The 23,168-nt window shown below is 35.5% G+C and overlaps 1 protein-coding gene across 2 annotated transcripts in view; it reads left to right on the top strand.

Annotated features, from left to right (window-relative positions):
• The window catches only part of ARHGAP42 (Rho GTPase activating protein 42), a 144,045-nt gene that overhangs the window by 83,986 nt on the left and 36,891 nt on the right, over positions 1-23,168 (top strand). For both annotated transcript variants that reach the window (XM_053970798.1, XM_053970800.1), the window contains exons 5-7: positions 10,539-10,640; positions 15,018-15,128; positions 21,460-21,564. In XM_053970798.1, the coding sequence (XP_053826773.1) occupies positions 10,539-10,640; positions 15,018-15,128; positions 21,460-21,564 (318 nt within the window). The remainder of the gene's footprint in view (positions 1-10,538; positions 10,641-15,017; positions 15,129-21,459; positions 21,565-23,168) is intronic.

Here is a 23,168-nt window from a genome sequence, read left to right on the forward strand (position 1 = left end):
GAGCCAAACTATTAAACTGGAAGACAACACTGGCTGAGCACCTAAACCCAGAGTCTTTTTGAAGTGACTGGTCTTCTTGCAAATGAAACAAAATTATTTTCTCATTGCAGTTTGCTTCAATTCAATTACTGTTTCATTCAAAGCTGATAAACTTCTAGGATGTTAACAGAAAAATAAACAAAATAAAGACAACAGTGCTAAAAGCTTGTTTCACTTTTAGTGCATTCTTTTAAAGATGAGAGTGAAAACTCAGATCTCATAACTATAAGATTGTGGACACAGTGACTAAAAACTGTTGGTTCAGTGTGTTAACTACAGGTGTTTGGGAGGAAAATAGTTAATGTTATGTGCATAATCAGTTTTAATAAATTCTGTTAAATGCAGCCTCTCTGTTATAAGTTAGTGTGATTAACTGGCTCGCTGACTAAAACTGGTTTCTGAAGCTTCATTTTTTTCTGCAGTTTAATAAGATTCTAATTTGCATCATAAAGAAAACAGATATAAATTAAGGATAAATAAATTAGTCCCCTGTAGTAAATTGGAAAATGATTTACTATTCTGCTATAACATTTAAGAATTAAGGCTTAGAATAAATGTGTAAATTGGTGGAATTGTTTAAGTGAGCATGCAGTGTACCTTTCTTGGCAAAAAGAACCATTTATTTTTTTAAAATCTACAGCTAGTAAAACAAAAAAATTTAAAACTTAGGTAGTATTAGCCTTTTTACTGAAAAAGGACAAAAGAATATAAAAATGCAAGAAAACTTGGACATCTTCTAATTAAAGAAAGGTTTCTTTTTTTGCTAATCTGCTGCAGCCTATTGTGGTGTGTGTCACAGGAAGGAATCAGGAAAGTTGCATCCTGACCCTGCACAGCTGCTAGAATCCTACTGGACTCCTGAGCTGTGATCATAAGTATGAACAAAGACATTGACCTTCAAACTTAATTTCCAGCTCACAGGGGAACTAAACTTTTTAGTGAGTGTTTGAGGGCACGGAGGATTTTGCAAACAGAGTACAGTAGCTCTACTCACCTGTTAAGTTCTTTCTTAACAAGAAAGAGCCTTGCTCTTGGCCACAGCGTGGACAGGATCATGTTCCCACACCTGAAAAACAAGTCTCAGGTTGTTGATGAGACTTTAAAAGTCTCAAGAAGGATTTAAGGGAAATATAGGAAGTGGCCAATTTGCCCAGGCACAGAGCAGGACAGGACTTAAAGTAAGCAGATTTTGGTATTCTGCTCCCTGCACAAGGTGTCAATCTTCATTCACCAGTTCAAAGGCACCTAGTCCCCTGCTCTTCCTCCCCTTGTTCAAAATTAGACTCCATCCCGAGTTTTAGCATTGTTTATCAAACCAAATTCATTATGTTTTGACAAAGGTAGTTGTGTTCTCTTGCCCAGGGATTACTTCAGAATTGTGCTTGTGGGTGTTGTGTAGTGCCACAGCTGTATTGTACACATAATGCTTAAGTCATGAGGTCTTATACATGGGTATGAATTCATCTGTTAATCTTACTCTGTTACGTGTTGGGGTTTTCTTTAGCAGTTTGGGGGAAAATTAAGGTCTCTTTCTGCATTGCTTCCCTGTGTTTCATGGTGTAGTTAACAGCATAAAAATAGTTGTAGGTACAGTTTGGGCATTGTTTGGACATTTCTCAGATGATGTGGGGTCTATGGGTCTGTATTCCATACATAGGGTGGAGTGGCCTTTTTCCGTTCTAAACAGAAAATCATTTCATCAGCTGTATCGCCATAGGTTTCCCTTCATCTAGTATCTTGTTCAATCTATGCAGCAGATTCTGCAGGGGCCTGAGAATATACAAATTTGAATCTCCTGCCAACATAGTAACTTTCCTTTTGGCAAAGCTAACCCTGAAATAGCTCTATTCCAAAGTGAAGTGGGTGATTGTATCTGGGAAGTATCCCTTCTGTACTGTAACAAAAATGGACATCATTGCTTGAAACTTCGTTGTGTCTTGGTAGATATGGGAGCATCAAGAGAACTCTTTCCACCAAATAAAGCAGTTTTGTTATTTCAGGACCTGTCAGGTTGTAGTAGCTACCACAGAACCATTTGTTCCTGTGGAGTTTGCCAAGAAGGGGTGGTCTCAGATTCTTGTCTTGATGAGAAGATTAAACACCCACCCCCAAGAAGTAATCTGAGAGCCCTCGGTGAGCTTAACAATGCCACTGGGGAGGCTTAACTTTTCACCCCAAAGTGATAGTTTGTGTTCTTTTATCAGTGTTGTAAAAGGGACTCTGAAAATAGATGCTTTCAAAACAAAACAAAACAAAATCACTTCTGACATTGACCTCAGACTGTTTCCTTTTTTTTTTTTTTTTTTTCCCAAATATCTGTAAACAGCACAGTTTCCAGTTGTGTGTATTAATCTAAAAAAATTCTCATAGCACGCCTCAAGTTCTTCCTCAGGTCAGCACTCCAGTCCTGTTGCAATGACGTCTGAGGTGCCCTGGGAGCATGAGCGGAGCTGAACGTGCTGCTGACACGCTGGGGTCAGTGATGTTGGCTGATTGGTTGGCATAGATGGGAGATTCCCAAAGAGTGTTTAAAAAAAGAAATTACTAGTTAAGAAAGAAATATTTTTATCTGCAGCTTTTGAAAGAAAGCAGTGAGTATATGAAATTCTAAGCTGGTCTGTTGGAACTGCTTATATGAATGACATTATGTTCTTTGCAACTTTTTTCTTTATCTTTGCTCTCAGTGCACAAAGCAAAGATGTAGCTAACTGTGCAGATGAAGTGGCCTCTTCATGAGTTCCTAAAGAGCGTGGCTAACTTTGTTTTTTATTTGAAATCATTTAAAGTCACAAGCTTTTGTACAGAAGCAAAACTCTTCCTGTTATGATAAAATATTTTAAACTTCAGAAACCTGTCCTAAACCTGATGCAAAGAAAAGTCAGTCAGTTTCTGATGTTCTAGGGGGCTTCTCCATATTATTTGAGCAGTAACTTGATAATATCCTAAGTAAGCTATTCCAGCAAAAATACTTCATATTTAGTAGACAGTAAAGCAATAAAACTAGATTACGTGTGTAGACTTACCAGTCCTGCTGTTTGGGCAGGGATTTAGCAGATTCCCAGACACAGAGCAGCTACTCCTGGAATCAGCAAATGCCAAATAAACTCAAGACAGCTCTGCAGTTGAATAACAGGGAGTCTAATATGTCCTGCTTTGTGACCTGACAGTACTGGCAGGTTTGCATGTCTTTTCACAGCAATGCTGGGAACTTGTAATGTTTTTGTTTCCATTTAAAAAGGGAATTTTTTGGAGAAAAACAAATGACATCCTACAAACACATTTTCTCATCTAATAGTATCTGCTTTTTAATTTGAAAACATCTGATGGAATTTCATAGGGAATTATTAGAAAATGGATTCTCCTCTTCTAGGATACACTTTTGAAAGTACCTGATACTTGGATCTCTAAAGGCATTACAGAAGGAAAAGAAAATTTTCTTCAGAAGTTTATGAGCCTTAAAGTAAATTATCTCTTGCAAGGTTATTCTGTATTTTACACAGGTGTGAACTCCAGTTAAACTTAAATTAGTTTTGGGTTGTTTCAAGTATATTTCAGTTTTATATATTCCTTACCTGATTTTTATTGTGGTTATTTTTTTAACTGCCAGTTTCTAATACCTGTCTTCATAGCTTTAATGCTGCTAAACAGTCTTGTATTCCCAGTTTATTGCCTTGTTATACTTCATAGTTGCAATATGTTCTTTTTATTATAATTACTTGTGTCTTACAAGATACTTTTTTCTGGATCATCATGGTTTGCATATGGTTGTTCTTTTTTCATAAAGAATTGGTTTTAAGATTTATAGTCATTTGGACATTTAATTTTCTACATGATGCTTTCTGCTTCAATTTGGAAGTGTTTTCACTAGCAGTTATGAGGAACATAAGACATAATTTATTACTATATTAACCCTATTTTATGTCGATCAACAAGGATTTCTTTATGAACTATGGTACAAATTTGCTTCACTTCATATTATTTGCTAATGATACATAAACTATGTCCTTTAACTTTTCTGACTTTCTTATGGATTTAGGGAAACCCTATAGCCTAACAGTGCATTAAATTCTGTTTTGGAGGAGTAAGAGGAGGGAAGGACTTTTATATTACCTATTCAATTTTCTTCTGGAAAAAAAAGCTTGTGATATCTTTCAAACTTATCTTGGACCCTTAGCATTCACATAACAAATCAAAACTTCTACCAAAAAGAAACTCTTCCCATCCAGACAGCTATCAAAATGCACCCTGTGGTCTCAGATGCCAATGATAATTTCAATATTATTAAAACCAACCAAAACCGAGCAACTCACCAACTGCTTCCATGAGAATGCTCAACAAAACCTCAGGCAACATAAAATCAAAGGTGAATTTACTTTTTTTCTTCTCAAAGGAGGAGTTGAGAGACTGTGAGATTTTACATTTTCTAAGAAGTCCATAGGATCTTAACTCAAATCAGTCTTTCCAAATCTAAGTTTTGTTTATTTTCTAGACTACAGTTCTACTTTAGTTTGTTTGTCCTGCTACTTAGTAAGACATGGTCCCCAAACTTACATCTCCAAACAAAATCCCACTTTGTTAAAATACAATTTGAATTTTTGTTTGGGAGGTAATGAAAAAGGTGGCTTTGAAAAAATATATTTGAAGTCTAACATTCTAGCAATGAACCACCTCCAGTCTGTTGTTGCAAAAATCAACATTTTTGCAGTTGTTGTCAAAGAGAAAGAAAAGGAATGTGGCTTTATTGATCTCCGCAGAGTTCACTATTGCCTTCAGGTTCTTCAACCGACAAATGTGTCTGACTTGATCTATATTCAAGTCTTACTCTTGTATTTCTGTGCCAGTTTCTACAGTTTCTAAACCTCAGTTTGAGTTGGTGAAAAAAATACGTACTCATTCTGGGTGAGGGGAAGAAAAAAATTGTCATGGCCATGTTTCACAATGTTCACTTGCTTTCTAATTAAAGTATTCTCTTCTTTTCAAGGTACTGACTTCTTTTTTCCAAATAGTTTATTTGCAATGATTTCTGGTTTAATTTCCTTTCTTGATCCTTTTAAAATAATTTCTTGCAAAACATGTTTATTTTATGGTTTCAACAAGGTGGGATTTTTTAAGGATTAGCTTCTTAAAGTGTCAAATATTAATTTTACAACAAACAAAGAGTTAAAAAATTTCTTTATGCACAGATATAATAGATAGTAGCTAATGGATAAATATAACACCAAAATTATTGCAACTAAAAAAAAAAAGGAAGTGAATTAGAAGGACAGCAGAGGCTCTTTTTGGATAAATAAAAGAGGAATAATTTATGTAATTATTCTGAAGGTACATGTAACAGTTTTGATATTAAATACTGCACACGAAGTAGTGGTAGACCATTATAAAAATACCAGATTTCTTGATATTTCCTCTAGAAAAGGAAAGTCAATTTTAAAATATAACACTGATTTATGCTTTGTATCTAAAAATACAGCTAGTGGGTAAAATTTGTAGGAATCATGCCAAAGATTTGTAACATGTGTATGATTAGTTACAGCATGCAATCAAAATCTTTCTGAATAGGAGAAAAACTATCTAACTCACTTGAGTTAACTTTTTAATAAACTTCTCAGCAATTGATCTCTGGACTTTTCACAGTCATAAATATTTGTAAAACAAGAGGAATACAAGAACACATTTTGAGTTAAACTTCTAACTGGCATGCCTATAATTAGAAGTATCTCAAGCAAAATTTATTTCTGAAAAGATATTTTTTTTTTAAGGTTTTCTAATCAGTTTTGAAATAAAACTATGCAGGAAACCTGAGCAGAGAAAATAAAGCCAGGAATTAAACCTGGATCCAGTACTACATGACTTAAGTCTCTCAAGAGGGTACTGGCAGAGTTAGTAAGGCTCTATTAAATGCTGTAAGGCGAGTGTGTGGTTAAGGGCTTTCCTAATGGGTTCCTAGAAATTTGAAACATTTCAAACTGTAAATATTTTTGAACTGATATAAGGCTTGACACACCTGAGAATGGTTAAAGAACTATACTGAGACGTTTACAGTGTTTAGAATCTGCAGGGCTTAGTCTAGACAAAAGGTGTTGATGACTTATATCAGTGTATGACTTATATGACTGACTTATATCAGTGCAAAATACGCCAAGGATTAATATTATGTAATTTCTCTTTTTCTGTGCTTAGATTTTTTTTTATCGCCCTCCCAGTTGTCTCACAGGGATTTTGGGTGGGAGTTTTTATCATATGTTCTAGCTGATATTTTGAAAGAAATGGTTGATACTTTTCCAGGGCAAAGAGAAAGGATGACGTTTACTTGCAGGAAAGATGTGCAAGGATGAAAGAAAGCTGGAGTCTGAAGGGAATAAGAGACAGTACAGGGGTCAGGAATTAGCATCTTCCTTATGGCCACATGCTTTAAGCTTTGTGTCATGGCTGGTGCAGTCTGTTCTCGTAACAGTGCAGCAGAAGCTTTCTTATCCAACCACATCTCTTCTGCTTTGGGTTTGATCCAATGTGGAGTCTAAGCAATAGCAATTCTCTGTCTCCTAAACTTTGAGGAGATGTTTTTGCAGGGAAACTTTTTTTGAAAACCTCCTAGTATGTGGAAAAGTAGATTTCTCAGTCTTATGGGCACAGATTGCTCAGACCAGGATTCAGATAATTCATTTGGGCAGTGGCTGTGAGTAAAGTGTTTTGAGGGCTGGAGAAGAACAGGCTAAAGCAGGAATAAGCTGAGTCTGTGACTCCACTTAGGATGCGCCTGTGTGCTGTGAGTCACTGACTGAGTGTGTGAGACAAGAGCTGTTTTGGCATAAACTGTTTATTCTCATCCAGAACATGAATCACCTGCTTCTGAGTGTATCTTTTTTTTTTGTTTTTTTTGTTAATTTGTATTAAGTAAACAGATTTCAGAGGCTTCAATGCATCCAAATATGTGGGTTTTACTGGCACAGTGGAGGACCTTCCAATCAAAGGAAACTCACTCACCTGTTGGGGCCAGTATTTTATGTACTTTTCCTAGAAACATGTCTGAGTAATGCCAGAAACACTGTCCTGCTGCAAACTTATTCCCAGGAGTATCGCCAGGTAAAGACACTAATGCAGTCAAAATTGCCAAGAGATCTTTATTCGCATTTTACTTCTGTTAGTCTTTTTACTTTGTCAACTTCTTCCTTTGAAGGAAGAAGGTCTTGTTAAGTTAAAATCTGGAAAAGGAGGAAGAAGTTGATCAGATGTGCTGTCTCTGAAAACACTGCACTTGGGCCAGAAGTTGTCCTGGTGACAGACAAGCTCCAATTTGTAGTTTTCTCTTTAACGTAACTGCTATAAAAAACTGTGGAGGCTGAGCAGATTTGTGGCAGTGTAGAGGTGCAGTCTGGGAGAGACCTGGCAGAAAACCATGAGAGCCTTCAAATTCCTTGTTTCCCTATGGATGGTGCCATGGAGATCTTTATGAATCTTCACATGAGATACAATATGTCTTTAAACCACAATTGGTTTATTTGAACTTGTTTTTTCTTGTTCTTGCCAGGCTAGGGGGGCTAATCTCTTTAGATATGATCATTTAATTTTTTGTTTTCCTTTTATATGTATAAAGAGAGGATGTGATAAGTAATTCAAGCAATGGGAGCCACATTAGGTGTATCAGTAGTCCTCTCTTGGCATTGACATGTATTTGATGCACTTTATGCAGGTATTTCAGATGGCAAAGTCCTGTTGTCACACCTTTTTCTTTGATTCTCACTGGGCAGCTGAGACTTCAGACTTTTTTCCAGCTCTTGTTAGCAAAAGTTATGTTAGTGTCAACATGAGCTCAAGTGGCTACCAGACTTTGGGTTCTTCATTAGTACCTATTGATCACCTTGGTTCTGAGACAAATAGTTCACAAGGCAAGATGAATACCTCCTGTTCATACCATAAGTCTGTTAGTGAAGGAAGGAAGGATGGAAGAGCTGGCTGGGCTGGGTGATCCCAGTCTGAAACAGGTAATCCTGTGGGAGATTTGCCCATGGCTCCTTGGCTCATTCCTTTGATCTGACATCTGAGGGAGCACAGGCAAACACAATATCAAGTCCAAATGTGCAGTATGTGCTATCAGCACCCAGGCCTCATTGTCAAAGGCTTTGTCAAGTTACCTTCTGAGGTAGGTGGTCTAGTGGACAGAGTATCCACCACTGAACTCCAGTAGTTTGTGACCAATGGCTTAAATACTGCAATCAGGCAGACTTCTTTCCCACTTTACAATTACATGGGGGAAAAAAACTAAAAAATAATTTGTTTGACATTTTTTATTGCATCACATTTGCCCTTAACTTGAGTAATTCCTGAAGTTGATGACTTTGACACCTTTGTCACTTGGATTTTAAAATAATCTGATTCATATTTCTAGTCCAAAACATAACATAATTGTCTCAGAAGATAAGACAATAAGTAGCTAACTGCATCTTTCATTCCATGATCAACTGAACTGAATTTCTGTTTGTGACCAAAGGTGCTGTTGAGATACACAGGTTGCTCTTGCTTCACCATGACCACCTGGCACTTGAATATTCTCCAATAAAACTGTGGCTGTGGAACTGACCTATGATTTCAGTCCCACAGAAGTTGATTTCTTGACTTACAAGTCATTTGCCACAACTCTGGCCGTCTGCCTTCTCTCTTTTAAGAATGTGTTTGGGAAAGATTCTGTAAGATAATTCTTATAGCTTCTTTTCACTAAACAAAATACAAACTTTTATTTTTCCTTTTTGCATTTTTGTCCTGGTATCTCCTTATCCATAATTAAATATAGAAGACATTAGTAGTTATTCTGTATTATTATTTAATATTTTGTTGGGTCAAATGCCTTCTTTTCCTTCTGTTGTGTTTTGAAGATACTTCTCTGTTGTGAAGTAGTGAAAATATTAAATTGTGCATATTTTTCATACTAAATATATTTGAACTTTTTCCAGGATAGAAATTATATTATGTGTTTTACAATCTAGTATAATTACTGTTTTAAGCTTTAGTCACTGGAGCTAATCATTAAGTGGTTTTTGTTGCAGCTGGTTGATAAGTTTTAATTAATGTCATTAAAATCTTCCTCCTATTTCTTACTTCTCTGACTGACCTGACTTTCCCATGATATGACTAAGGAAAACAGGGTGGTGCTACAATGCAAGCCAGTTATTTGTTTCTTGTAAAAAAATTTCTAGAGAGAAAGAGGTCAGGGAGAGAATCACTACAGTTCTTAAAATGACCTGATGTTACTGCATGATGCTCAGTAATTAATTTTTCTATCATTAATAGCTTTTGCACATGAGTAAGTAGGATTGTTTGTCTTGAAACTTTTTATGTTTTCTCCAAATATTTGAATTATTAATCATTAGGACTTAAACAAGATTATAAAAATCACTGGCAGAAAGTTGCTTTGATTTAGGGAATATATAATTTTTTCATTAAAAGTTACAGATTTATCATTAATAATACTCTGATGGGATATCAACTTCAATCAGTTTTCCTATTCTTGATATTTGGCTCTCCTTGAAGGATGGAAAAGATTTTGGGAAACCTATCTTTTTTTAAAATTTCAGAACAGCAAATTTTAAAAGTTTTGAAGTATGAATTCTGAGTTTGTTTGCAGAAAATAAGAGGTTTCTTATTTTACTCAAAGTAGTAGCTTTCTTTTGTATTATGTATCAAAATAGTTTTAGGGTAGAAATGTGAGGATTGGCTGCACATGATGGCAAAAACAAAGAGGAGTGGGAAAGGAAAAAGGCACGATAACTTTTAAATGAGACAAGCTTAAATATTCAGACACATCGAAATATTATTGGAAACAGACTTTTGGACCAATTTCATTTTGCAACCACACATATGCTTTTCCATCATCCTCATATTTTAGGAGAGTGGGTGGAAAATAAGCGTATTAGTCTTAAATGCAAAGAATAGGAATATGTCTTTATCACATTTTTTTATACTCATCTATGTCCTCCGCAGTGGGGGGTGGTTTTTTTGATTTTTGGTGGATTTTTTGCTTGTTGGATGGGGAGGAGGTGTTTGGGGTTTTTTGTTGTTTGTTTGTTTGGGTTTTTTGTGATTTTGGTTTGGGTTTTGTTTGTTTGTTTGTTGAGTTGTTTTTTTTTTTTTTTTGTACAAACAGTGTGGCAGTTAGGTACACTTAGAAAACTTGGGGAAGATTATTTTGTATTAAATGTCTGCTCAAAAAGATACCACTATATAAAATCTCATATTATCTCATAGTATATTTACTACGGGAAACCATATGAGTCTGTTGTATGGGTTTGTAATGTATGGGAAAAATCCTGCTTACTATTGCTTTTAATAATTGAAGCAGTTCTCCTACTATCTTTAGTTCCACTTAAAAATTTAACCCTAAAAATACTGGAACCAACAAAAGTGGTTTAATAATGAGGCATATTTTGGAACTTGTTACTTGTTTTAATTTAAGTTAGCTGTGATATTTAGTCAAGTATTTTACTTGGGAATGTTTTGTTTTTCAGGATGGGAAGAAGAAATTTGACAAGGAAAGTGAGAAATATTATTCCATCTTAGAGAAGCACTTAAATTTGTCAGCGAAGAAGAAAGAATCTCATTTGCAAGATGTAAGAACTGAACACACTCTTATCTAATTTCACATTTGCATAGAAATCATGATAACAAACTGATTCTCTTCAAGACATGCTGTATTTAATGTGAAATTATGATGGTTTCTGGTCATGCTTGTTGTGACTGTAAATTCTTGACTGGGATGAATATGACCCAAATAGGAGTTAAATATTTGAACAAAGCAATATTCTATGTTTGCAACTTTATGTATTTCAAGTACAGCTAATGTTTATTGGTTGCAACAACGGAATTATATTAGTATAATAAAAGTGTGAGTTTTATAAGCTATATGTGGAATACTGAAAAGCCAATTAATTAATTGCTTTTAGATTTGCTCTTTAATCTATTAACTGATGAAATTGCACTTCTATTTCACATAAATTGTAATTCAAAAGACTGAACTGTGATCACTTTAATGATGATCTTTTCTGCTTCTTTTTTCCTCTTTTTCATCTTATTCTGAGATTGAGGCTCCTGACATTTCCCTGAAATTGTATCTATAACTTCAGCTTTGAAGAGTCTGTACGGCTAATTCTTTTCTGTTTAAAGGAAAAGAAAAACAAAAACATGAAGACTTCTGGTTTAACAGGAGGATTCCATGGCTTTTCAGTATGCCGATAGAAATTAATATGACTTGTCTTTGAAGCAACTTATAATAAACCCAGCAATATGATATCAATGACATTTTGGGAATTGTGCCAAAAGTAGTTAAAAATCATTTTGATAGGATTACTGTTGTCATGGTGAATCTTAAATCATGGGGGTTAGTTTGCAGATGGAATTTTCACCAAAGGTGTGACCAGCACTCAGTCATATGTCATAGCTTTTTTTTTTTTTTCATGTTTACAAATAATACTATAATTCAAATAAAATAAGGCTCAGAAATTAAAAATTTCTAATAATGTCTATATGGCTGAATTGGTGTTGCTGTCAATATAATAATCAATCTAGATAAGACATTAGTTATCTAGGATTGGTTTATTGTTCTACGTGTATGTCAGGGCTTTCATTTTTCCCAAATATCTTATGTATTGATGAAGAAGCAGTTCTGTTAGAGGCTAAGACCGAGCTTAAAAAAAAAAGAAATTCATACCAAATTGGGGAAAAGTGAACTTAAACACTAATTTGTTCTAGAATAGAACCAAAATAAAATATTTTACTCTTGAGACATGAGAATAATTTCTGTCTAAAAGCAGCAACTGAAGTGCAAAGTAACAACTGTGAATCTAATAAACTATGGTAGAATAACAGTGGATTTGGCTCTCATCTATAAACTAATGGAAAACCAGGATAATTTTTTCCAGTGTGTCCTTAAGTGACATATCTGGATTTAAAATCTTGTAACTGAGGCTGAGGTTTTCTGATTTCTAGATGCCTCCCTTGTAAAGGATAAAGGGCATAGCTTGGCATTTCTGTCTTCCCCAGTTTTCTAGCACTGTAGATGTGCTGAATCAGCAACACAGACCCACCGTAAGTAGAAGCAAATCAGTACCAAAATTGTTAACCTGAGAGACTTTTGGCCTGTGTGTATATTGCAAGTAAAAGGAGGCCAAGCTCCATTCCTGACCTGAAATCTAAGACAGCTGTTGATTTGCTTCCTGAGTGGTTTGGGTGAGCCCTATTTATAGCCCGTATGTCCAGGATGGAGTTTGTTGGAGCAGCCCACAGAAGTGCAGGGCACAAGCAAAGAACCGAGCAGTGCTGGCAGCTGAGGCTTTGGTGCCCAGGGCAGGAGATGGGAAGTCCATACCTCAAGCCAACATCATGTATTCAGGGAGGTGGAAATACTGTTTTTTGACTGCTACATGGGAAAAATACTGTTTCCTCAAATTGATGAGGTTTCTTGATACCTCACCACATAATGTGGGTTAAAGAGTACTGGGGTGAGCAAAGATCTTGTACTCTGTTGGGTTCTTCTACATGTCTCACTTGAATGCAATCGAGACCACCTTAATTAGGTATCTGAAGTTTGATGGTTGAAACATATTCTGTAGAGAGGAGTTTGCATATATTCACCTAACTGAAATATGTTGGATATTTTAAGAGCCTGCAAGACTGCTGGTGCAGTTTACACAGGTGACTGGCTTTTTTCCTTTACCATCAAAAAGAAACTTCATAGTAGCATCTTTTCACTGCCTACAGAAGCCTACAATGGAGGTGAAAATGGGCAGAACTGAGTGATGTGAGAAATCTAATGAACTTCTGATTGTATTTCTCTGAAATCTGTTCCAGAAGCAGTCTCCAAGCTTATGTGAAGTTCTGGTATATATATTGAGGTGATAGCCTACATCAATGAAAATATTACTCACTATAACTATATATCATACAGGTAGAAACTCAAAATCATATCCCTCAGATCTGTTTACTATTTACATGCAGTTTGAAGTCTCAGAAAAACATGAAAATACTTTCAGCTTTTGAAACTTGAGGATCACTTTCAATGCAATTCTTACAAATCTGAATCCTTTGGTGTTAACACAAATTCATAAGCTTCTACAGAATATATTCCCTTTCACTGGTGGTGATTATGGCCCTAAGCTATATTTGAGATGGGACTTGGTTATTGTAAGTGTCATTACAACTGCAACCTGCTTAAATGCTGTTCAGAGTAGGGATGGATTTAATTAGGTGTTTAAATACTTTTTCTGAGGCAAAGACTAAAAGAGACAATTTCTAAAACTATATTTCATTATATACATACAATTAAATGAGAGAGCTAAAATCTGTTTCAAGTGCTTATTGATGGCATTTATGTGAGCAAGGCATTGCTGGATCACGTCCCAAAGTGGTGGCAACTGCTTCTGTTCAGTTATGTAGCACTGTCTTTGTGATAAAGCTATCAGGGAAAGATATTAACAGACTATCAGGGAAAAGACTAGCCAAACACACTATGTGAATGGCAAATGGCAGAGTTAATTTTGAGGTAGATCGAGGTAGTTCATGAGGTAGTTCATTATTGGAATTTTGAGTGCTTGATTTCAGCTTCATATTATCAGTTTACTGAATTTTTTTAATAGACATAGGAAGGAAATGCTGGTACTGAATGATTTGAAACATATCCTTGAGGCCCATGTGTTGAAGTAGAGTTAGAACACTGGCCTAGGGAGATGGATCAATATTGTTAAAAACCTGTACAGCCAAATCACAATAGTAGCTTGTCCTTGAGTAGAGAAGCAATCTTAATTATATATGGTGTTATTGATGGCCAAATCCTGCCTGAAGGAAAACACTGACTTCTTGCTTTTTTACCATTAAAAGTACTAAATCTCTTTTATGATGTGTTTGCTGGTTTATAGTTTGTTGTCAAGGGAAGACAGCATCAAGCTTTCCCAATTTCCCTGCATTTGTTATTTTTAATGCCAGAATTAAACTAGAGGACATACAGAAGTATCCTTCTGTATTTTAACTGACATACATCAAAAATAGGTGGAGCAATTTTATTCATGTTGTTAATCTGCGGTAATATTTTGACCAAAGAGCAAAATCTAACTAATACAGCCCAAAAGGGATTTGCTTGAGAGTTGGATTTTTTTATGAAGAAGAATGAATTAAAATGGAATCTTCATGTCTTGTTTAAACATTATCTACATGCTACACTGCTTGTCTGTTAGTTCCCTCTCCTGTGGCTTATTTAAATTGAGGATAAAAGCCTATTACTCTTTATCAGCTGATAAGAGTTAATTCTTGCGCTATTTAGGCAGAAGACACTGTTCTGATACTGGATCTCCATGTTGGGTGGTATTAGTCAGGCATTTCTGACAAGTATTGCCTTGTAGTCCTGTCACTTGAAAATTAAAACTTGAAATATATTTGATTTATGAGGTTAGGAATTTAAATAGATTTACATTCCAAGAACATATGACTTATACCATAAAATAATAAGTTGCAAGATGTCATTGTTAAAGACAGCCTATTTAAGAAAGAAAATATATTTTTGAGAAGGTATTTGAACCTGAGAAATAGATAAAATTTCAGTGCATATGGTACTTAAATATTTCAATAGACATAATTATCTTTTTGTCTGTCCTTGATTCCTACGTTGCTCATTTCTATTTACTTTTCTAAACTTACATATGCTAAGTACCTGCTGCCACCTTTCTTTCCCTCCAGGCTCTCCTAAAAACTAAAGAGCAAAAAAAAAGAAGAAACCAAAAAAGAGCGAGTAAAAGTCATAGGCTTAGATGTGTAATGTTAGCTTCTTAAACTTGCATTTAACTTTTTTAAGTAGGTATTCTAATTTTCAGAAAGAAAACTGAACTCTAGGAAACTTTTACAGTAATCTTATGGAAGATCTGCCTGTTAATGACATAACCTGTTTTTAAAGCAATAAAAAGGCTAAACTAATGTTGTCTGTATTTAATTTTGTCTTTTAGGCAGATACACAGATTGACAGAGAACATCAGAACTTTTATGAAGCATCATTAGAATATGTTTTTAAAATCCAAGAAGTACAAGAGAAAAAGAAATTTGAATTTGTAGAACCTGTAAGTTTTATGTTTTGTTTTCTTTAGAATGCATGCATTTAAAGCTGAAAATTGAATTTAAAATATCAGGTTTTTTTGCTCCCTTTTTAAGTTTTGAATGCGGGTTCTTTGTATATAGACAGACATTAACATCTTGGCTTGGGCACTTTCCATGTTTATTGAAGGATTATGTAAGAGTTTAGTATCTACTGTGAAGTGAAATGTCTGATGACTTGAAGTGTGTGTAACATTTTAATGGGACATCATGTAATGTTGTGTCTGTGCAACACATAATCGATGTTTCCTAATACCATGATTTAATGGCTTAAATTTTGAGCCAGTTTTTAAATTTAAATATTCTGAGTAGGCAGTATGCACAGACATTGTTCTGAGTTACAAATGAAGTAAAGTGAAAAATCAATTTTTCTGTAGGATAGGTAAGCTTATCTTTTTGTTGGTGGAGTCATTGCCTTTACTTTACTTTGCACATAAAGGAAAGCATATGTTGACATGCCATTAAAGAGTAAGATAAAGTTGCGTTTCAGTGTCCATATTTAAGTCTGGGATTTCCTTCTGGGACAGTGTTTCCATCTCCTACTCCTAACCTTCTACTGTGTCAGTCAGTTCTAAAAGCAGCTTCATGACATGCTAGAATATTTCTGTGGCCTGGTAGCAGTGTTACTACTGTTCATGTCATACAGACAGGCCTGGCTTGCCAGTTGCCTGATGTAGTTAGTACCTGTAGCCCCTGACAGAGAACTTCCAGTGCCATGTGTCCCTTCCCATTAAGCACACTGAGCAAAGCAGAGCGCTGGTCGTCAAAGAGGAACATTACGAGTGTAACTTTCTCTCCACACCATCTCCCAGCTTCCTTGTAACTACTGAAGCAGCACTCTTGACTGTGAAATGGGTTAAATTACATCTCTAACACCCTGTGTCACCAAGGAGAGCTTCTCAGATGCCTTCTTTCCATGAGATGAGAGTGTATTGTATACTGAATGTTTGACATTGATGAACCTGGATCCAGCAAGCTGTACTTTCAGAAATCCTATCTTTCTGGCATACAGCTGCCAAATCTTAGAGACTAAAACTTTGCTCGGATTCCTAAAGAACATTTTTCTAACTGTCACAGATTAATCCAGAGTGTGTGTCTCTGTCTCCTTCTGCAAAACTCTCACATCCTGGAAGAATCTAGCAATCTTGACCTAGTTCTGACCCTAGTGTAGAAGACTTTATTCTCCTCTAATGTAATAGAAACTTTCTTTATTGAAAGGACCTTGTACATTGGAGAGTATTGTGCAACTGCACATAGTTAAAAAAAGTAACATTTGCTTTTAAGTGTATCTGTTTCCATACTGTCTCAGAGCAGTAGGCATTCCAGCCCAGTATGGCATACTTGATTTTCCAGGGGAAGGTATAGGAAATACTCTGGTGACTGGGTAATGATAAGCCTTGCAGGTAATGTCTTTTGACCTTGGGTATGAATTTATTTATAATCAATCTGGATATAGATGGAGCTTAAATTATAACACCAGTTATAAAATTTTGAGTCTTCAAAGCTCTGAATTTTGTTTGTAGTCTGTTGCATACAACATGCTGAAATAAGAGCATTTGCTAAAACCCATAAGGCAAAATATGCCTTATGTGAAAATGTAAATTAAAATAAAAATCACTATTACCATGAGATTAAAAACAAAACCAAACTAAACAAACCAAAAAACCCAAAGACTTCAAAATAGGCTTTCTAAAATTCATGTTTATGTAAGTGATGTTGGAAACACAGGAGCATGTGTTCCTAAAGGTCTAGGTAAGTAGAAAGCCTAACACTTTAAACTCAGGTGTCAAAAGAATGGTTATATTATTAATTTTCCTCTGTGTGCTTTATGAATGTGCATATGGCAGAAGATGCTGGTGGTGTGTCCATAAGGATATTCTTCCTCAGGAGCTTTGATGGTCCTGGGACTTTCTAGAGTACGTGCTGCCTGTGCCTCTGATTTAGCAGCACAGTGTCACGTCTTCGAATAATTCTCAGTCTGACATCTTGCTAACAGACTCTCTGAAGGAAATAATATTAATATAATATTAATTATAATAACAGACTCTCTGAACAAAATAAATCTGTTAGTGCAATGAAGAAGGAAACTGTGATGCCTCTGCAAAAGAAGGATAAGATTGTGATGTAGGAGTAGAAATTGAAAAGCAAATGATCTGTTGAACATCCTTTCAAGACCTTTAGTTTTTCTATGCCAAAGGATAAAGACAGTTTGAGAACCAGAGTGGGAGAAGTAACCTAGCAAAAATTGCCAGGTGGGTTACAGCTAGTAAAAGTGGAGTTTGTTCTCTTCTGCAGGAAACTCAGGAAAGATTTTAAGGTACAGATGCTAATGACTCATACAGTGAATAGAAGATTATAATATTTACAGTAGACTTTTGCAGCTGCTTCTCAGGCCCTGGGTTTCTCTTTGTTCTCTGCATCTTGATCAAAGCAGTTGCTAATATGTACTAGTGTGAGTAACTGGCATATTCCTAGTTGCAATCCTCCTAGATCTTGATTTTTCCAAGAAAAAAAACCCTGAGGTTTTCATACAGATAATGAATTTAAACCTTTTCTGAAGGACAAATTAGTGTTCAAATTTAGAGCTGGATAAACAATAAAGCAAATTAAATGACAATAATCTGTCTTGATAGCTTTCCTCTTGTGATCCCAAGCTAGTCCAAGCCAACGATGCTTTCTGAGGATGTTACGCTTGTAAAACAATGCAAACATCTTCCTAAAGTTCTGCTTTGTCCTTTGGTGATGCCAGGACTTCTTTGTCCTGTGGAAATCAGTGCACAAAGTTCATAAGCAGTAAACTATCTGAAATATGAGGGGTGGTCGGTTAAATGTTTATTTAAAGAGAAGAAAAAAAACACAGCCAGCTGGAAAACACTGCCTGTAATTGCATGCATTTCCATGAGACTTCACACTGGACATTAAATTTGAATTTCCCTTTCTTGCATTTTCTACATTATTAACTATGTTCTCTTTAATCTGAAGAATAAGTGCTATCTTCTTATAAATAAAATGAAAACAGGGAGACAGGGACTTCTGGCTGATGTGCTGCAGGCCAAAGGTTAAATTCCTCCCCTATCCGAAACCTAAGTACAATCTTCTTCCTGTGAGAATGAAACGACCAGGCAGTCTTGAGGTCAGTATCTCTACATAAAAATAAATAAAGTCTCAAGAAGTAGTTGGACTTTGTTTCGGGTTCTCTGTTGAAATCCTCCTGGCTCTAGTGCGATGAGTAGCTTTGTATTATGGAGTTCCAACCTCAGTCTTTACTGATGTAAATGATTAGGTACTCAGAATGAGGTAACAATAAGACACTTATTAAAATGAAAAATTGTTTATATGAAAGCATCAGACATTGTGATGCTTGATGAAATAAACTACCTCTTTATGTGTGAATACCACCTCAAAATGCATTCTGAAAATTTTCTTTGAAAGGAAAAGGGGCTGATTTTCTATTCTTGTTTTTAATATTTTTTTGTTCTATTTAATATTAATTTCTTTAAAGTTATTAGCCTGCCTTTAGCAGTACTGCTTCTAATGCCAGCAAAAAGAAAAGCCCACTGTAATTATAAGCCTAGGGCAAAAGACCATGGCTTTTAAATCTCTTCCATACAATGCTATGGCTGTACCTGTTCTAATGGAAGTGATTCTGAAGATGCCTCAGCAGCACCGGCCCATTGGGCACATGGCATATTCTGCATTCCTGTTTTTCCACTGCTAGTGACATTTACACTGCAGTGAACATCATCCTCAGTGTCACATATTAGCACAGAGCTTAAAAACTCTGATCTAGGACTTGTAGAATACTTTTCTTTTTTCCTATTTTTCTGAGTGCTCAGAGACTGTTTAACCAGGAAAGCCTCAAGGCCAGATCCTCTGCAATGCACAACTGCCAGAATACCTGAGAAGTACTTTAACTAAAATTAATTCAGATTTTTTTGTTTGTTTGTTTGGTTGGTTTTTTTTGCTGCTGCTGTTGTATTTCTGCTTTCAGATAAATTCAGCTTTGCTGCCATCTTGTGTTAAATATTTTCCTTTAGATTTCTCAGTGTACACTGTAAAAGTGTTTCATGTGATGTAAAATGTTTTCCTTCAAGTATTGAAGCTGAAATTTATAAAGTTTGTTTTCCTGAAATGCTCTTTAAACTGATCTCTAAAAGTCAGGCATAAGCTGACATACTGAAGCTTTGTCCCCCACAAGTTCTTTATTGTAATTTTGATGTGCATTAGTGTGGTGATTTGGCTGCAGTTTTGCCAAGTGTTATTCCTGCACTAGGGGTGGGTTTAGCAGCAGGCTCCTGCTTGCAGGCTATGTTAATCCACACATTCTTTTCACTGGACCAAGTCAAATTAAGCACAGGAGTAGTTGTGCTGTGACATCTGAAGGAGATGTAGTTGGGGACACTGATAGGTAACTGAATCTAGAGTGTGAGAACAGGCTTCATATAACTGCAGCCAAAGCAGAGCTTTAGTTATTGTGTATTTTGTACTTTATTCATAAAAAATGAAGATTAATTTTCTTTCTTTTCCTTTAAGTAGTTATTTCCAGAATTAAAGAATTAGAATTATAATTATAGTCTAGAATTACAGAAAATTATAGAACTCTATCTGTTTGCACAATTGGAGGTTTTTAAGATAAACTGTTGTACTTGGACCTTCCTCAGAAACACTTGAATAATCAGTTTAATAATAATAATTTCAGGGTCTAGTTGTTAGCTGTGGTAATAATTTCAGCTGGACAAATGAATCATGTTAAGCTGAGATTGATTTACACAAGATGTGGAGCCCTCTACTTGAGACTGCATTGCCTTCATTGTTTGATGGTGGAATATGGTTCAGGAATTCACAACCACTGTAGAAGCTTCCCCAAAAACTTGCTTTTGTGTCCAAGGATCTTCTCAGTTCTTCAGGCTCCATGACTGGCTTACTGGGCAGCTGTGGGCTTGCACTATCTCTGCCTGAGGCCAGGCTTTCATCTGCAATACCAGTAGAAACCAAGGGCAGAGTCCTTCTCCCAGCCATACCTTGTATTTGTGCCCGCACTGATGGTCTGTTCGCCTCCAACTGCTTTAACTTTCTAATGCAGCAAAAGAGCAGACAGGTAAACAAGCTCTCAGTAGTCTCGTAGAGAGTAATGGGAGAGAGAAGGCAGAACAATTTCTCTACAATACTTCAAGTAGGGCTGAGAGTAAATTTTTAAAGAAAATATAAGCACAGTAAAAACGACATCTTTACGCTATTCCACTTACAGTAATCTATGGTACTGGTAGCACAAAGCAAGCCCATTAAATATGAACGATGGCATTTTTGTTACCCGAGTCTAGAGTACTTCAGTAGTCAATGAAGAGAGATAAATGTTTCCATTGGATTATTCATCCCATCCTGAGAGAGAAGTCTGAAAAAGGGAAAAGAATTATGCTCTGGAATACCTGTGGTTCTTTTCTGAGGCAGAAGACAGCCTGGACAGCCAGTTACTTAGCCCAGATGATAATGGTGTATTATACTAATGCAAATCTTTTTTATTTTTAAAACTTCTGTTATTGTAAATCCAAATTAATTTTTTCTGTTTTCTTTACATTTTTTTTGTAAGCTAAATTATATATACCAAGAAAGCAGTCCATGATAAGAAATTAAATGCTTGTTACTTAACAGCAAGTAGGGTGACTTTTAGCAATGTCAAAACACTTTTAAAATTTAAAGCAGAATAAGTTAGGGGGCTTTTAAAACTAAGAGATGGCAGGAATGCATTAATTAAAGAGCTAAAATCTAGTGGCACCTTTTACTACTTGAACATTGTTTTAAAGCAAACTTTAAAAGGACTTTTCAACTGGATATATGCAGACCACGGTGGTTCTATTGGAGTCAATCACAGACATACCAGATAGAGTTTGCATTTTGTTCAGAGCAGGAAGAAATAGTTTGGGTTTCTTGTGTAGTGCTAACCTATCCAAAACATACTTTCTAGATTTTCATTTATGAAAAATAGGTCAGAGACCAAGCAATTGCTATGAAGAAAGTGAAAGAATATTTTGAAGAAATAACACTTGAACTCTGAAATTTTAAGCTCGGAAAATGCACACCAACAAAAACTCCAGCTGAAACACTGGATAAAACAACTAGGCTAGTGAATTAAATTATTATGGAAATTACAACTTCATGACACAAAAGCATGTGTAACATTTCTTTATCTTAAGATCTCATCATGGATTTCTTCTCAGGAAAACTTTACTTTTGAGTGTAAAAGCACAGAGTGTTCTAGGAGTTAAAAATGTATAATACTTCTCGATTTTACCTTTTCAGCTCTTGGCCTTTCTTCAAGGATTATTTACATTTTACCATGAAGGATATGAGCTGGCTCAGGAGTTTGCACCATACAAGCAGCAACTGCAGTTCAATCTGCAGAATGTAAGGATGATTTGTGTTTCCATAATTTAACTTTTTAATTTGCTAATTTCAGTTCAGGATTTTAAAGTAGACTTATAGCACTATTGAAATTCTTAATCTTGCAATGTTTTAGTAAGCTGAAATCAAATTCATATACAAATAGTTAAAATTGTTTTTATAAGGTTAATGTAATTAAGATTCCTGATACCAAATAACTTTGGATAGTAAATTTGTGATTTCCAGATCAAAACTTTGGGAGCAAGAACAAGAAAAACAGGTCAGCAACCAAATTTTTATTAGAAAACACAGTGGTCCAGATAGATTTAAACTTGTATAAAGCTTTCTTGAGAATGAGGCCTGTCTTTTGGACTAAGTGGAGGTACCAAAAATGCTCCAGCTGTTATAGAATGATAGAGTTTGTCCTGCTGTCTGCTATCTTCCCACTGTATATAAAGCAATCTTGGTAAGCCATTCTCTGGCTGTTCTCTATACCATTACAGAATAGGTGGGACCTTCCTCCAAGATGAGCAGCTCTTGTGAGCATTAAGTTTCACCAGAAGACAGAATCTCTTTTTTGTGTAGAGTTACACTCAACTGAGCAGATGAATCTTTTGCTGTAAATTGGTCTGAATTTGGTAATCACAGCCATACAAGATCCCATTTTGGGCACAAACTGCCCAAAAAATTTCATAGTGATCAGAGATAACTAAAATGTATTTAATCAACATATTTTTCAGTCATAACTGCTTTATAGAAGTGTATACTTGTTTTAGTGTGTAATTCAGATATTATACTTCCAAGGACATACAAATAAGTAAGTACGCACTTTGCTTTTAAGCAAAGGTTACGCACTCTGCTTTTAAGGCAAAAAGTGAGCTTCAACATGTCAGTATTGTACAAGCCCCACATATTTCCTGACAAGTAACATCAAAGTCCAGAATTTTTTTTTTTAAAAGTTAAGACCACTTCATTCTTTCAAGAAAAGACACATACCACAAATTTTTGTAGCTCCATCTTCCTTTTTACATCTATTGTTCATATATATAGATCCCATTTAAAATACTGCTTGAGGAAATTCTTCCTAGACACTTAACCTTTTCCTTTTGGATCAAAATGCAAATGGTCTCTGTAGAGTATGCCAGCTGCTTGTCCTTTCCAATTTTGTGTTTTCCACGTTGTTTGCTACTAAGACGCTTTCAGATAAAGACACAAGGGGTCAGTGTTGTTGCACAGCAGTTTCACTGAAAGCGTGAAAAATGTGCTTCAGTCCAGAGATTTACTTACTTTAATATGGCAAGTTCTGAGAGGGGCATGAGCTCACAGCACAGACCAAAACTGGTATTGTAAGTAATCATACATTTCTTCTACGCATGTCTCTACAGAAGCAAAAATATTAAAGGATTTTTTTCAATTTCAGTGTTAATTAAGAAATAGATTTAATGTTTTCCAACTATTATATCAGCACAACTTGAAGTTGTAAATAGATTACAGAGGTAGATGGAGATGTGAAGTTAGGCAGAAGGATTAATGTATTTTTTTTAATTATATATCAGAAAACATATGCATGAAGGTAGAGTGGGGATCAGTACATCACTCACTTCTGTTACACAGCAGTATAAATTCTG

Source organism: Vidua macroura, chromosome 2, assembly GCF_024509145.1.
Source record: "Vidua macroura isolate BioBank_ID:100142 chromosome 2, ASM2450914v1, whole genome shotgun sequence".
NCBI lineage: Eukaryota > Metazoa > Chordata > Aves > Passeriformes > Viduidae > Vidua > Vidua macroura.